Source organism: Tachypleus tridentatus, chromosome 8, assembly GCF_004210375.1.
Source record: "Tachypleus tridentatus isolate NWPU-2018 chromosome 8, ASM421037v1, whole genome shotgun sequence".
Lineage (NCBI taxonomy): Eukaryota > Metazoa > Arthropoda > Merostomata > Xiphosura > Limulidae > Tachypleus > Tachypleus tridentatus.
This window is the reverse complement of record NC_134832.1, coordinates 19,569,004-19,585,748: the sequence shown is the minus strand read 5'-3', so window position 1 is coordinate 19,585,748 and position 16,745 is coordinate 19,569,004. Positions and strand designations below refer to the sequence as shown.

Below are 16,745 nucleotides of genomic sequence, written 5' to 3'. Positions count from 1 at the left end.
AAAGAGTAGCCCAAGAGTTGGCGGTGGGTGGTGAAGACTAGCTGCCTTCCCTCTAGTCTTACACTGCAAAATTACGGACGACTAGCGCAGATAGCCCTCGTGAGTTTTGCGTGAAATTCAAAACAAACCAAACGTCACTTAAATTTCAAGTATTTTTTGATTTAATTTCAAATTTCAGTTTCATTTCAATTGCTTTTTCATTCTGGCGTTTTTTTCGTTTCTTTTGTAATTTCAGAACAAGTTTGTCTTTATGTTATTATTTTTGTTTTTTCTTTCTTTTTTCATTCATTATGCTTCAGTACTTGTGTTTGTTTTAGCGCAATAATTCATGATCAAGTGTCTGCACTGATTTCATTGCGAAAATCGAACCACGAATTTTAGCATTTAAGCTTTCCAGTTTACTGCTCAGCCATCGGAAACTCATTTAATCTGAAAGAAAAGCTTTTTTTCGGAAGTTACGTATTTATGTTTCGTTTTTATATCCTGCATTTTTCTTATTCCTATTATTGATAGAAATATTTTGCCCATAATTTATTTTGCAATTTTTTTTCCTATTAGAAGGTTTTTTTATTCGTTTATTTAGTAAACAAATGTTATGTTCTCCCAAATATCCCTTTCAACAAGAGATAAGAATAGTTGCAAGTATGACTAATATTTTTATAAAATCAAGTTTCACTACAAATATACTTTGTAATATAATGTAATGACCTTACTTTTAACTTTTTTAATCAAAATGAAACTTAAAATATAACTATTATTTACCTAAATTTGAGGTGTAGTTTAAAACATAACTATATTACTGCTCTAAAGCTCGTAGAATAAAAAAACGAGAGAAAAGATTCAAGCAAAAACAAAAAAACTAGAAACATACAAAATTTAATTCACAATAAAAACGAATACAAATACATATGAAATTGACAACTTTAATAAAATTGAACTAAAATGAGCATATTCTAAATCAGTTTGACTAGAGGAAAGAAAGCTAGTCAACATTATCCACCGCCAACTCTTTGGCTACTCTTTACCAACGAATAATGGTATTTATCATCAAATTATAACGCTCCCGTTTCTGAAAGGGTAAGTAGAGTAAAAGGAAGTTAACGGGAAGCTTTATGAGAGTGGCCAATGGTCAACAGGCGTAGGTGTTACAGGATTACTGTACATGAAAATTCCAAAATAAGTATATAACTTAAATAAATCCAAATAAAATTTCTTTTTGTTTTTCGGGTGAACGAATCCCCGTTTATGTTCAGTTCCAATAAATTAAACCCAAATATTAAATATATTTGGCTTTAGAATATCTCAAGTATTTATATTTTGGAAACAACTTTTCCTTTGTTTGTGTTGGTTACAAAGGAAAGGTCAACAACTTTCATGTATACGTACTTATACTTTTCTTTTTGGTTTGTTTATATTTAGAATACTTAGTTTATAGACTAACTAGAAATGGTTGTAACCATCACAGTACGTTTTTGATTTTAGAAATGGGCGAAGAACAACAAATCCAGGTCTTGATTGTGTGTGTCTGTGTGGTTTTTATAGCAAGTCTACTGTGTCACCAATGGAAATCGAACTCTTGGTTTCAGCGTTATAAATCCGTAAACTTACCGCTGTCTCACCTGGGTACTCTTTTTTGTGTTCAGAGATGGATTGCGCTTTATTTTTCAAGGCTGTTAAACTGTAAAACGTAAAACCTTGTGTGAAAACATTACATAGAATCTCTGACCAGTATTGTTACTGAAATATTTATATATAGATCACAGTATACTATTATGGCGAATACTGCCACCTTTGATGATGACATTTATGTAGGTTAAGAGTGACAAATTCTAAACACTTACACCACCTTCCTGTCATCGGCTCATCATCACCCCCACTTTTCACGGCACTAAATCAGGTCCCAGCCCAACCCGACACTCTCTGGGTTGCACCGACTACTTCCACCATCGTTCTTTTATAATTTTTCGTCCGGTTCTGGAAGGACAGGTTTTTATACCTCAGATCACATATCTTTTGAAACTTCTTTGTAGGTTAACTGAGTTCAGACTTTGTTTTCAGAACTGACGAAATTCGTTTAAGGTTTCGTTTTATGTTACTAATAGCACATATTTTTCCAGTTATAATTGTGGCTTTGAGGAACAACTCTAACGGTTTGTGTTTTGTTGTTGTTTTAATGAATAACGAAGTATTATAAACTGAAAACCTTTAATGCTAGAAAATATGCTAACACTTTGGAAATACCTTTGGAATTAATTTCATACGCAATCAAAGATCTAATTACTTACACTCAACTCATTTAGAAACATTCTTACTTCTCTAATCTAAACTACTTAAGGAATGCACACAAACCGTCTATTAAAAGATTTTTCTACATGTTTACAAATGCATACTAAAAATGATGTGAACGTTTATTCAGTCGTCAACGCTTAATAATAGGTTTCTGTGTAAGAAAATATTTTTTTTTCCTGGAAAGTATACTTGTGTGAAGCACACTAAGATGTTGATTGAAGTTAACTTTCTATGATTCACTTACTTATTTGATAGCAATTGTAATATTTAATGTTATACCAGTTATGAATGTAAATGATGTTCCTGGTTTTCTCCTGAGTTTACTAGTAATGACTTTAAAAACGTAGACTGTATTTATACTCCATGTAACGAGAAAGGAAACTAAAGAAGTTCAATCATTACCCTGAGTGATCACCCTAACTGACTGACCTATGTTTAGCCATCATTGGAGCTTTGACGTATACGCATTTCAAAAGAAAAATGACACGTCCCAAAGCATTCCTAATTAATCAAACCATTTTTAACAAGTCCAAATACAGAAGCTTAACATTTCTTAAATTATAGTAATATCAAGCCTAAATCACCTACTAAAGATAGATGTCATCAATTTTGGTTTCGAACTTTACTAAACATTGTTGCTCACTAATTTTCTACTATCTGCTAAATGATTCTTGTCTTTTTAGCTATCAGTGTGGGAGAAAACCGTGGGAAGGTGCGTTTCTACCCCTATTTTTCAATCTGTTCCGATAGAAAATAATCAAAATTAGGAAAATTACTCTCAGCAAAGGCAGAATAATACATAAAAGTTTCAAGCACAACACGCGCTATAAATGTTACGGAAACAGAAGTTTCAGAAATGCTCTAATAAACAGATACGAAATATTTCCAGAAAATGTCTTAATACTTATGACAAGGGGATGTTTTTCTTCCTCACGATCCGGCATTCATCCTTGATTGGTTGAAGGCAAAAGGTTCTTGAAACATGTTTACCTAATTTTGAGCTGAGCTCAAAACTCGGAAACCAGTTACCACAAACATTTCTATACACACTGAGTAACTTTAGTATTGAAACAAAGTTTCTTCTGGACTTTGGGATGTGGAAACTGGCCAAAACGAACTGTTTCATCACCGGAAAGTCTGTGCATAAATACCGCATAACAACAGACAATCATTGATAGTTTTGACAGTGCGTTTGTGCGTTAAATTTGCAGATGTGGAGCACAAATTACTAGAATCAACTTTCATGGCTTTTCAGAGTTGCTGGACTCTATACATCTAATTTTGAAGACGATTTTAATAAAATGTGTTACACCACTAAAGTAAACTCCTTGAAATTTATTATATAACAGTAACTCTTGTCTGTATATACAAAGTAATATTTGTCAGCACAGTTTGACAGCTTGAACCTATGTGATTTTACCTTTGCGTACATGTAGTAAGGTGTGAGTGACTTTTGTTAGTTTCTAAAAGTGATAATAATAAACGTGGAAAGTTGCTTTGTTCTTGAACGATCTAAGCGTGAAACCACTGTCTTAAGGATTCAGTTATGTGGTTTCATTTGTAGCGTGTTTCGAAAATTAGTTATATAAATGTTTCTGGAAATTTGATTCTTTATATCATGTTATAAAAGCATAGTAAGAATTTCTGATAAACAAAGCACGAAAAATTAAATATCCGAAACTTTTTCCTACCTTCTCTCCTAAAAAAACGTTGGTGCAATTTTTTTCAGGGAAGTCAGCGACTTATTATTATGGTTTCAACAGGTGTGGGCAGTTTGATTATCGTTTCTGTATTTATCTCACTTACAAAATATTTCCAGGAACCTAATAGCAACATATGTATAATCAAAAATTCCCATGTTTTTTTCGAGATGTTATCTTGTGATTCTTTTACGTGTTGTTTTTTTCCAAACAGGAAGTTTTGTGTAGGAAAGCAAACAAAAATATTGTACTAGCGGGAAAAAATAAACATTTAAGTGTTAAGAATTGCTGTATTCTCTACGACTTTCAGGGAGTTTTAATGTACATGAAACAGCTGTGTTCTTTGGCTTGAATGATTATGCTGGGCATTTAACAGAAAGGCAAATATTTATAAACTAGTAAGTGCTATGTATAATTATTAAATAACATTGAACGATCAGTTTTAATACTTTTGTATGCTTTCATATATAAAACTTCAAGTTATTCATCCGTAATATTAGGCTGTGTTATATTTGCAAGATTTATAATGAAGCTCTTGTATTTTATTGATTTCTTATTTGCAAGTGAAATCAGTTATCTGCCCTAAGAAATGTCATACCGTAGAAAGTACAGAAATACGTGTATTGGTTCAACTAATCAAAATGTCATTATATTAGAGCGAAAAAAATGTGAACAAACTTTAATAAAACGGTTCACTTTCTTATAACGTAGAAGGTTATATAATGAAAATAAATCGTCGAGGTCCGTCCGAACTCTGCGCATTCCATCAAAAGAAATAAATGAATTATTTTGAGAGTCTCACAATGTTGAAACGTAACACTAGGGTATATATAATTTGAAGCCCATTTTCAAGATAAGTCGTAGATAATTTGATATGCTTGTCTATTTTGGTGATTTGTTTTTTAAAAAATCTCATTTTAATAATAACGTTCAAAACCACCATTTGACAACTAAAGTCGAAGAAATTTTTCCAGTGACTCAAAGGAGTTTGCTGCATGGTTCTCCACCTTTTGTGATTACATAAGCTGGTCGTAAAGTGGTGAGATATAAATTGGATGAATGATCAGCACACAATTCAGCCATCTTTTCCTTAACATTTCAATAGGTTTGAAATTTTTACAATTTCGACTCAGTTTTTCTTCTTTTTAAATAAAGGCTCTTTATAAAAAGATAGACATTATAAAATAATTTTTTAGCTGATAGAGTAAAAAGTAGAAGTCACCAATACTTATCCTTTAAATGCTTGTTTTCACATTAATTACGCTTTGTTTTTTCATGATTAACTCTATATCTTGGAACGTACTGCACCAAGATAGTCCCAGTTGTCATTGTAATTGTTCAAAAAGCAAATCCAGTAAAATATGCCCAAGCAACATTCTGGTTTCAACTTTCCTTCGGGAGGCACATTTCTGATCAAATTAATTCATATTCAACACTGATCTCTCACACATACATGTTTTATTTGTTTGTTCTTGAATATTTGCGCCAAACTACCTGCGCTAATTATCTTTACTTTCCAACTGGTGGACTAGAAGGAAGGAAGTTAATCGATAGCAACCACCGCCAACTCTTGGACTACTTTAGTGTGGCAGAGCAGTGATGTTTTTTGCTAATGGACGCTAACGAAAGATCCATAAATCACACTCCGGCATGGCTACCCACTGGGCCACGTTGGCTCTACAGTTTTATTTCCGACGCCTGTGCAGTTGATTGGTTAAGAATGAATCTTGTTTAAGAATTTTTACCAATGAAAAAAAGGTAAAGTCTAGAACAAGCTGCGACAATTTCAAAAATTTATTCATTATTTGAATAACAACTTTAAATGTTCAACTGTAGCTGCTCAATCAATAGCTAAACGTTGTAATGTTATTAACTATCATATCAACGATGTGTATGATGTCACATAACGTACACAGTGTGTTTTAGAATATGATATAATAAAGTAAGTGTAACGTGCAAAAAAAAAAAATGTTCGTATATATCCAGAAAATGTTTGATTGGAATATTTATATTGGACGATACATGATTTAAATAGCAAATATGTTTTTATTGTCAAAAAATTGTGTGATATATGTTGATGTAAACGTTTTTATATTCAATGTATCTGGTGTTTTGTTAATCATTGTGCACTTGATTGTACTCATAAGATATTATATAGAGTATATTGTTTTCTACTGTGATAGCTGTTATTGTACTTGTACATTACGCTCGTGTGCTTCTGTGAGTTCTTTCATTGTCGAAATCTCTTGAAAACCAAATACGCAGTGTCCAGAAGACAGTAATCCAGAAGAAACCTGAATTTAATTTAATTAGTTATTTAGTGTTGCGGGAGTCGGATATCATATTCTGGATTTTTACACTACCTCTAATAAAACCCAAATAATCAGCCATTGATCGACTGGGATGTTTCTCACAGCAGCCTCTGAAGGGCGTTTATGATACAAAAATCACAAACAATATGTAATTCTGTCGGTCTGTTTGTTCATTCATCCTTAGCTATTTAACTATATATGTATGTAGCAATGTATTCCAATTCACTTTTTTACAAGTGTATTTCTGTAAATCCGCTGGTCAGATGGCTGTAATGTTTGGTTGGTCGGAATATATGACTTTCGTACATTTTTATACTTTTGTAGATTGGTTAAAACGATTATAGCGACTCAGTATTTTGGGTTAGCTATAATTTAACTAGTTTATCTATTGCCTTGCTAGCTTTAATCGAGACAGTAATATGCAGAAACTTTTTGTTACAGTAGCAGGAACATGCAGAAATATACAATGTTCTTATTATCTTTGCGTGACAAAAAATTAAACTTATGTAGTCTTATAAATGCATTTGAAGCGAAAGGAATTTAACCTCGTTGACGTTGAATTCACCATATTGTGCTTTTCATATGCGAAATTATTTTTGTATTTGACTTTTCCATATCAAACCATTTGAACAATGACAAGAAAAGAAACTCTTTTACAGACTAAACCTGTCGTGAGCGCAGAAAATCTGAAGATATATTTACCTAAACCATTATCTAACAAGTTTTATGTGTGTGTGCATTTTCTCAAATAATTGACAAACCGCTGATACAGATCTTCTAGAAAGTGTCATGTGGTTGAAATTGTCGTTCGGATCTGAACCCCCCATATGTCTTCGCCTCCCTTTGCGATGTGTCCGCTAATAACTAGCAAACAACTAGATCGATTAACTCCAAAGGGGCGTCATACAAAAGAATCGGTGTTCGAATATAATCCCCCATGTCATCCCAGGGGCCCCTGTGTCTTCACTGTGTAATGAAAAGGTGCATGAGCTGTTAATCAATGAGAACTTAAACTGTTTAGCTCCGTCCGAAGTCTGCACATTCCACCAGTGGTGAATGAACAATTTACTGTGAGCCCCTACTTGTAGACCAGACATAACATCAGGATATTATTTGGAGTATATGTACAACACAAACTGTAGGTTTGTTAAAAGTTAATTTGTGGTCTAAATACATGTCAGTACTTCCTACTGAAAAGTGGACAAAGTTTTAGTGAACTGTAAAAAGTGGTGTTTTTCTTAGAATCGCTGAAAAGTTTTTGTTTTTAACACCAGCAATGGTAATTTGAAAATCCTGAACATATGCCTTTACGTAGACGTAAAAAAAACAACTAATCTCGAATTATAAATAATTTATTACATCAATGTTTTGGCTAACATCTTCGTCTGGATGTATCGTCTAAACATAAAACAACATAACATCATGGCACGAAATCTTCAAACATTTGCCATATCAAATCATTTTACTCTAGCACTATGTAAGTTTAATGAGTATTATAACACTATTATTTCCTGTAATCTTGAATTCAAAAACAAATTACAATTCTGTCTTACTATGTCAGACTAACGAAACTGTCACTACAATGACACGTAATATCAGTTCGACATGTTTTATTATTAGAAATATCGTGTAATTTAACTAATCTAATATAAAGACTGCTTCTAAAACGTTAATAATGGTTGTATTTATAAGACTAAAAGTATGTCGAGAAGTTTCATTAGTGAATGCCGTATATTTTTATTGATATTCGGAAGTACTCGTGATGGTTTCGGAAGTGTCATAATATCGCATGCACGTAACGTGCTTTATCTAGTAGTGGTTCAGTTACTATGTGTGATTAAAAGCAAAGATAAATGGAAGGAATCTGCATTGCATCAAAAGAAGTCATTAGGTTTGGTTTTGCTTTGCTTTGCGGGAAAATTCATGTGGCACTTACAGAATTACTCAGTTTTAAGTGGTAAAACGTGCTGTTGCGTGGCTACAAGCTACTCCTCAAATCATAGTTGACTTTGGGGGAAAAAGCAGTGAAGTACGTCCCAGTTGGCGACGTCTTTCATAGTAATAAGTGTACAGGCTGTAAAATTTATATTGCGATGTAAGACTTAGTAAAGTGGTGTACATTTCCAGATACAGTTATCCAAAAATGGCAAGTGGTATATTCAAAGTTTATAGACTCTGTTTTACGTAACTGTAACGTGTAATATTAGGTATGTGATCGAAACATGAATATGTAGGTAATTTTTTTATAACTCTTTATTCCATTTGGCAAATTTTTAATATCGATGATACTGGTTTGATAAGAAATGTATATATCTAGCAATAAACTTTTAATGCACTCAACCATCATTAAATCAACCATCGTTTTGGGAAAGTAGCTTAATCAGATTAAAATAGATAGAGACTTTTCCAGAATTACTCAAATTATAAGCCATTTCTAATTTTTCTGGCCCTATATTTTCATACTTCAGTATCGAATAATATAAAATATACAATAAGCGTTTGTGTTTTACGTAGATTCTCCACTAAGAAACAAAGATATTAGTATGTGATTTAGTTAATTACAGATTTAAAAAATACGTAAGATTAGGAACATGAGTTTCTAGTATACATTTCAAGGATGATATAAATACCTGTCGTTTGAAATTATACAGCTAACTTCTCTCAGTAGTTCAGACTTCCTCATTTTAATTTTTCATTACTGTCATTCAAGTTATACACATGAGACCACATCTTTAAATACACTTTCAACCCTTCTCCTTAATGTCTATCGTCTACTGATTTAAAATATATTAAGAAAGATTACTTTGCCGTCCAGCATGACGACGAAGCCTAATTGTCGAAAGATTTTATGACATTGGGGAAATATGTGTAAATAAATACATATAAAATAACTAGTGATTTCGTGTTCAATCAAGGGACATATGCTGGAATTTGGTACTATTATTTTTATTCTTTGGGACAAAATATTAATCATATACCTTTTAAGTATATGCTGAAGGTAATTTGATTTGCTTTCCTGGAGGGTGGGGCTTTCTTATAGACGAATAGATCAACTAGTAGTGAATATATTATTTCATATTTAATCAACTTCAAACCCTGTAATATCTACTGTAATATTTTTTCTTCATGCTCCGTTATCAATCATAAAGCCAGTATTGTCCTTTAATGGAATACTCAACACACTTGATATTGTGAAATAGAATTTACAGCGTATTTATTTAATTTCCTTGGAGTTTTTGTCTCTTTATTTTTTAGCAGAATTAGGAAGTTATTCGAATAATTTCATGTTGTAGCAGATAGATCAAAAACACGTTTCTTCTCTCAAAGTCCTTCGAAGTAAATATCATTTTAACAAAAAATCAACTATTAAAAATAACTTACATCTTATGACCTTTTTTTTAAACTTTCATTTCAATAATCTGATGATTTTACAAAAGTGTTTTGTGTTCATAACGATGGTAAAGTTTCCTAATGCTTTGCTATAGGAAATTAATTTTGAGTGGTTATGCCATCGATGCATTGCCATTTCTAGTGGGGTTTGGGGGCGTGCCCCCTGAAAATCATTGAAAATTTAATGCCACGAGATTGAATTTTGGGCCATTTTAACAGCAAATATCACCGACACATAATGTAATGTATTAAAATGAAATAAGTAAGTTATATTACATAAGTTGTAGATATGCATGCTGTTAAAAAGTGGTCAGTTCGCTGGCCTTACCGCTTCCTATGGCCCTGTAATATGACCAGGTTATTCAAGCTAAATAAATATCCTCAAACGGCTTGGTCACGTTTTCTTATATTTACTTAAATGTTTATTACATTGATGAAACAAGGGAAAATTGTGGCTTGTGCGAGCTTGTTTTCGACGCTTCTGTCATTATCCATTTTTGTTCCTCGTGGTGGGTTCTCTGTGTGAAAAAACACGTCACCCACCCAAGGGCCGACACTTAAGGAAATAATTAACAAACAAAAGCATTTGTAAATTAGACAAAAACCACTAAGGGATTGAGAAGAAAGTAAAGATTTTTAGAGGTCGTGCCTCAGTTTGAATATAATATACATTTTTATGACAATGAAATTTTTTGTAGTTGCAAGTATTACCAAACTTTATATTGGGAATTTTGTAGAAACCTAGAATTTACTGTGTGGCATGTACCAAATAAAACAAAAAAAAAGTACTTTCAGTGTTAATAAAAGCACAAAAATTTATTTTCACCATGTTCACTGTATGAAGTTGTAAACAACAAAGAATTTCGTTATTAACACATTCTGGTTACGTTTTATGATGTTAACGCTGGCTTCGTTTGCGGTAAAGTGCTTGTGCGTCATACTAAACGTCGTCGTAACATAGAAAAGGCCTATTCAGTATTAGCAACTGGGATGAAAGTATAGATGATGTTAATGTTTGATAGGAACCATTTGTACAAAACAGAACAGAAGATAAGATATACGTATTAGATGAAAGTAAATCTCAAGACTCCACTGATGTATTTTGTGTTTCTAAGCAAAGCTATATTTTGCTTTAGGTTAAAACTATTCTCAAAATGTATCCTAATTAAATTTCTAGAGTAATAAGTGGTAACGAAAGAATTCCATCCTTCCAAGTTCCCGTTTAGAGGAATATTTTATTAAGTAATTTAAGAAGCCTACAGCAGCAGTCTGCTTCAAGTTTTAATCATACATCCTCTGTCGATGTTTTGGGGTGGTTTCTTAAAAAAAACTTTCTCTTTAACTGCAGATTAAACTGTTTTTACTATTTCCTTCTTGATTGTTTTATGTACAAGTTATTTACGGAGTCATGTTGTTAGTTTTTATATGTTTTGTTTGTTTTTAAGTAGAATGAATTATCTGTGCTGTACTAAGTGTGAATATCGAAATCCAATTTCTAGCATTGTCAGCTTTTAAATTTTCCGCTGACCCTCAAGTGGGTAGTGAATGCTTGTACTTAACCACTCTATAGTAAATTATCGTATAACGACGAAGTACTGAATAAAAGCTCGTGATTTCTTTAACACTATTTCAGAATTATCTTTAAAATATATATATTAACAGTTGTTCGGTTAATCTTTTGGGGAAGAGGGGTTAGGGGATTAGATTTCATTAACGCGAATATATAACTATGGAATTTTTCACGTTAATTAATTATTAAGTTGGTATCGGCATATTACAAACAATAATAAGGAAAAATTCTTTGATATTTGAAAAATTCTAATAAATGAACTTTTGTTGTTCAAACAAACAGATTATAACTTCACTTTGTTTTTCTCTCGTCCAGTTTTATTGGTGTTAAGCTAATTTGTTTTGTTGCGTTCTCAGTGTTATATTGTATGTTTATATTATTCAGTATCATAACAATTATCGTTACAATTATCTCACTGGTTAATTATTACGCTAGCGGTATTGTTTTGTAAATTTTTGCATAGATTATCAACTTGTATAAGACGTTGTATTGCTCAAAGCTGTTGTCTGTGAATTTATTTGTGGCTTTGTAATGAAATCAGTCATTGAATAATTGTTCAAAGTGGCCTTAATGAGTCCCTCAGCTGTTTGTGTAAAGCTACTTGTAATGTACGAACGAAAGTTGAATAAACTGTTATAAATGTCATAGTGTGATTAAATATTGTACGAAAACTATTGTACGGACACAACAATTTACCCGTGATTAATCATAGGGGTTTTATTTTTTTGCATTTTTTTAAAATTTAGAATAATTTCCCGTGATCTTTGACGTAAAGTTCGTGATCAACCAAAGAAAAGACGTATAACGTGACATTAAAGGACAAAAAAGGATCTTTGATCCGTCTGGATCATTCTAGTCAGTGAATTAAACTAAACATCCAAAAATTCATTCGAAGCCAGCCCTTACCTTTCAAATTATTATCAAATTTTTCCCTTAAAGTCTCTTACATCCGTTCCAAAGGCCAACCACAATGTTAGATTAAGATAAAGTTATCTCAGCTGAAGATGTTCATTTGTTTCTTTGTGTTACCATTTTCACCATTAAATACGAAAAAAAAAAAGATAATGCATCAACACTATCTTAAACACCTCAATCAAATATTTTTCTAACTTCTTTTTTTCAACAGAATACAAGTTCAGATATCTTTACGTATCTTCGAATGGCAACCCTTCAATCTCAGGTATCTTCCTAGCAGCTCTCCTTTTAATTTTATTCAACAAATCATTGTCTTTTCTAAGGCAAAGAGCCCAAGATTGAACACGCATCTCCATATGTGGCGTAACAAATAACCTATACAATGGTATTATAACTTAGTTGTATTTGTATTCAGTATATCTATACATAAAACCTAAAACACTATTCGCCTTTACACTAACAACAGCATATTGCTTGAATATTTTAAGAAAGTAATGAACCAGTACACCAAAGTCATTTTCATCCATAAAAATTTGAAGGATATTTTGATCAAAATTGTACTCATAATTTAAATAATAATATCCCACATGCCTTACCTTGCAATTATTATAATTAAAAGTCACCTCCTATTTATTTACACCCCCGAATAATCTAAGCACTTTTGTAAAGCGGTAGCAATCAGCTTTCTCGCAACCAGCAATAACCGAACTTTTAATATCATCAGTAAGTTTGAACATTTTTTAAAAATATTCCCTATGTCACTGATGTATGATGTAAGACCAGTAATCCTAACACTGAGCCCTGAAGTGCCCCACTCGTGAATTAATTAATCCAGTTAAACTAACTTCCATTTACAACAAACCTTTACTTTTCCATCTGACCAGTTTTTTGCCCAATGAATCAAACTATCTCTCACGCTTACAAAGATAACTTTTTAACAAGCCTTTTATTAGCACCGTCTAAGATACTTTCTGAAAATAAAGATACACCAATTCCACATTTATACCTTTATCTACAAAAAAGGTGTAATCTCTTCAAAGAGTGTCAAAATTTTAGTAAGATTTTCTTCTAGTGAAACCATATTGAGTACACACACAACAATATTTAGAACTTTGTTAAATAACTTCGTAAAGCATCTTTAATAAAAATTTCAAAAACTTTTCTCATCACTGACGTAAGACTAATGGTAATAAAGTAACTTATGGCTATGTACTGAAAAATCGATTAATTTTTTCGAAAATTTGTTATTTCTCCACAGAAGATCGATCAAGCAAGATGTTGTATGTAACTATATAAATATTGATAAGGATTAATCTTAATGAACGTCGAAGAAATAGAAACATTAACTTAGAAGTTCGTCAGTATTTTGTGAATGAAGATTTGCAATAGAAGAAGCACAAATGGTCATTTAATTTTTCTAACTCTAAACTCCAATACATAAAGAATCTGCAAGTAAAAAGCAAAGAATATATTTCACAACAGTACAAACACTTTCATGCGTAATTCAGTGCTGTGAAATAATCAGACAATATTCTGTCCTTCCAGTTAAAGAGAAGTTACCAGAAGGGTATACTACTGTACTTTTAGCATTCCATAATGCTAAACAGTGTTTATTCAGTTTTGTGAACAGTAAGTGCTGCTTAATAGTTTCTAAGATTTAATTAAGGCAGAGAAACTGGCAATGAATAAACATGCAGTATTTTAATTTTAGAACTGCGGTTCTACGCCTGTCAGTAATTTACACTAATTTCTGTACAAACAGAGTTTCTTATCACTTTTGTAACAAGCAAAACATAAAATTTTCAATATAATGCAATATCTGGACACTCACAACTGTGAAAGGAATAGCAACGAGCCAATTATTTGAAGCTTAAAACGACGTACCACAAAATAGATAAATATAGTATCAGAAACCTACATTTGTTTTTTGATACTGTTCGTTCTAGTAGCTAGAAAATGGATTTTCCTACCTAAATGAACGAACAATATCGATGAACAAATCTGAACTTTACCTATGACATTCATGTATTAAGACAACAGCGAAAGAGGAAGGTTGAGGTTCAGCGTGCACCTGATCATATGACCGAAGAACAATCAGAGAGAGATGCAGAATATATATATATAGGAATAACAGAAACGTACCTACCATACCCTAATTAACTTAAAGTTAAAGCCCTTGACTCGTAATCTGAGGAGAGGAGGTTCGAATCCCAGTCACATCAAACATGCTCGCCCTTGCAGCCCTGGGGGGCGTTATAATGTTACAGTCAATCCAACTATTCGTTAATAAAAAAAGTTGGCGGTGGGTGGTGATGACTAGCTGCCTTCTCTCCAGTCTTACACTTCTAAATTAGGGACGGGTAGCTCATATGTAGCTTTGCGCGAAATTCGAAACAAACCAAACTTTCTTTCCTTCCGAGAGTTCACTTTCTGTCTTAATTGAGCATTCTGAACAATGGTATTTACATTCAGTTGAGTTAATATATTTCTAAACGTAAGGGCTAAGTTAATATTACTTACAAACTTTTAAACTAAATCTTAGTTTACAATACTGCAAACACTCACTACTACAATAAAACCGAAACAATAAGCGGGAGTAACTATGACTCTCTTAAGGTAGCCAAATGCCTCGTCATCTAATTAGTGACGTGCATGAATGGATTAACGAGATTCCCACTGTCCCTATCTACTATCTAGCGAAACCACAGCCAAGGGAACGGGCTTGGAGAAATCAGAAATTACGCATTTTTGTTTTACCAGGTGTTTTGTAAGTTTGTTTGCCTATTTGTTTGTTATTAAACAGAAAGCTACATAATGAGTTATTTGTACTGGGAGTATCACGAAAGTAAAAGATCAGTGAAAACAAAGTACGAGCAAATAAAAATAATAAACACTATAGCTTTATAATGTTCTAGGAAGAGCTTGTTGTGTTTTTCGAGCTAAGCACAAAGCTGCACAAAGGTACAAAAAAAAAGACTGGCTTAAGAAGAGCCTTGGAATATAAATCATAATAGAAGTCAAAGAAGTGGCAGAATGTTGAACGAGGGAATCTATGAAAAAATTATGAACTTTTCTAATCTGTGAAAGGGGAAATTGGAGCTTCCCTCCGGAAGCGTTAATATAGCTGTAGATTAAAATACAGACTAAATCGATCTATCCTTCATTTTCTCTATCGAGAAATTCTTCGGAAAATTTCTAACTGATAACACGGACGTTTTTCTAGCAAAGAAATATCTCTGTCTTTATCGTTTGCTACCAAGTTGGTATGGCCAAGTGGTTAAGGAAATCGACTCGTAATCTGAGGGGCGCGGGTTCGAATCCTCGGTACACTAAACATGTTTGCCCTTTCAGCCTTGGTGGCGTTATACTGTGTCGATCAATCCCATTGTCATTTGTAAAAGAGTAGTCCAAGAATTGGCGGAAGGGGATGATAACTAATTGCCTTACCTCTAATCCTACACTGCTAAATTAGGGACGGCTAGCGCAAATTGCCCTCGAGTAGCTTTGTGTGAAATTCCAAACAAACAAACCAAAGCAATCCTACCACTTCCATTGGCCAGATATGTTGCTGTCTATTAAAGTAATCATCTGATGTTTGGAAAGTAAGCGCACTGAAATAAGATTGGAATCTCGGACGTAATCAACGTTGATGTTATCAACTCTGTAGAAAGCAAAGTTTACAGAAGACTCCATTAACACTGTTTTTCTTATTGATGTGTAAAGCAGCAAATGAATGAAAGCTTTATAACATTTTGATTTCAGCGGTGTCAAATGAAGGAGAAAACGCTTTCGACTTTCAGTATTTGGAAATCGTCAACTGTATACAAAAGGCATTACTAGATCAAGCATCATGTCAGGCATCAAAAATGTGTCACACATGATAACAAAATATTATTTTTAAACTTAATGTTATATATAATTAGTGACTGAATCACTCAACTAATATTAAACTAAAAATTTGACTCTAATGTTAACATTGACTGGCATGGTAATGGTAATAGTTTACAGTGTAAATGGGCAAAAGTGAACAATATTTGCTGATTAACTATTGAATGGTAGATTTTTATGACATTCACTGCCAATGACATTGAATAAAATTATGTTTTTGCTTGTTGTAATACCAGGTGTAAACAACGGACTAAACAAGTTGGGTAAAATAATTCATTTTCTATGTGAGATACAAAAAGACCACAGCAGTAATTAGTAGGTTTTGTTCCAATATTGGTGTTATTTTTTGTTTCCATGCCTGTATATGACATATATTACTGAAGATACTGCATGGTACGCAAACATATTGAGTGTTTTCTACAGTCTTATTTGAATGTACAATTTTTTGTATAACATGTGGTCGGAAAAGTTGTTGATTTCGCTTTAGCTACTTTTGTTCCTTTTCATCTCTTTGAGATAATATTGTGATCCACTCATGCAAGTTATGGTTGTAAAACTGCGCTTTGTCCATAAATATCAACAGCAGTGTCCTCCACTGCGATGTCAGGTTAGATCTCCTTGTACTTAAACGGGAATGTCTAGTCACTAGAGGAACGCAAGTGACTCTGGGTAAACCTGACA

At 32.7% G+C, this 16,745-nt stretch overlaps 1 protein-coding gene across 1 annotated transcript in view; it reads left to right on the top strand.

Moving 5' to 3' along the window:
- The window catches only part of LOC143258631 (popeye domain-containing protein 1-like), a 155,337-nt gene extending 143,431 nt beyond the window's left edge, over positions 1-11,906 (top strand). The window contains exon 5 of the mRNA XM_076517873.1: positions 5,522-11,906. Coding sequence (XP_076373988.1) covers positions 5,522-5,589 — 68 coding nt within the window. The 3' untranslated portion in view covers positions 5,590-11,906. The remainder of the gene's footprint in view (positions 1-5,521) is intronic.
- The last annotated feature ends 4,839 nt before the right edge of the window (positions 11,907-16,745 follow it).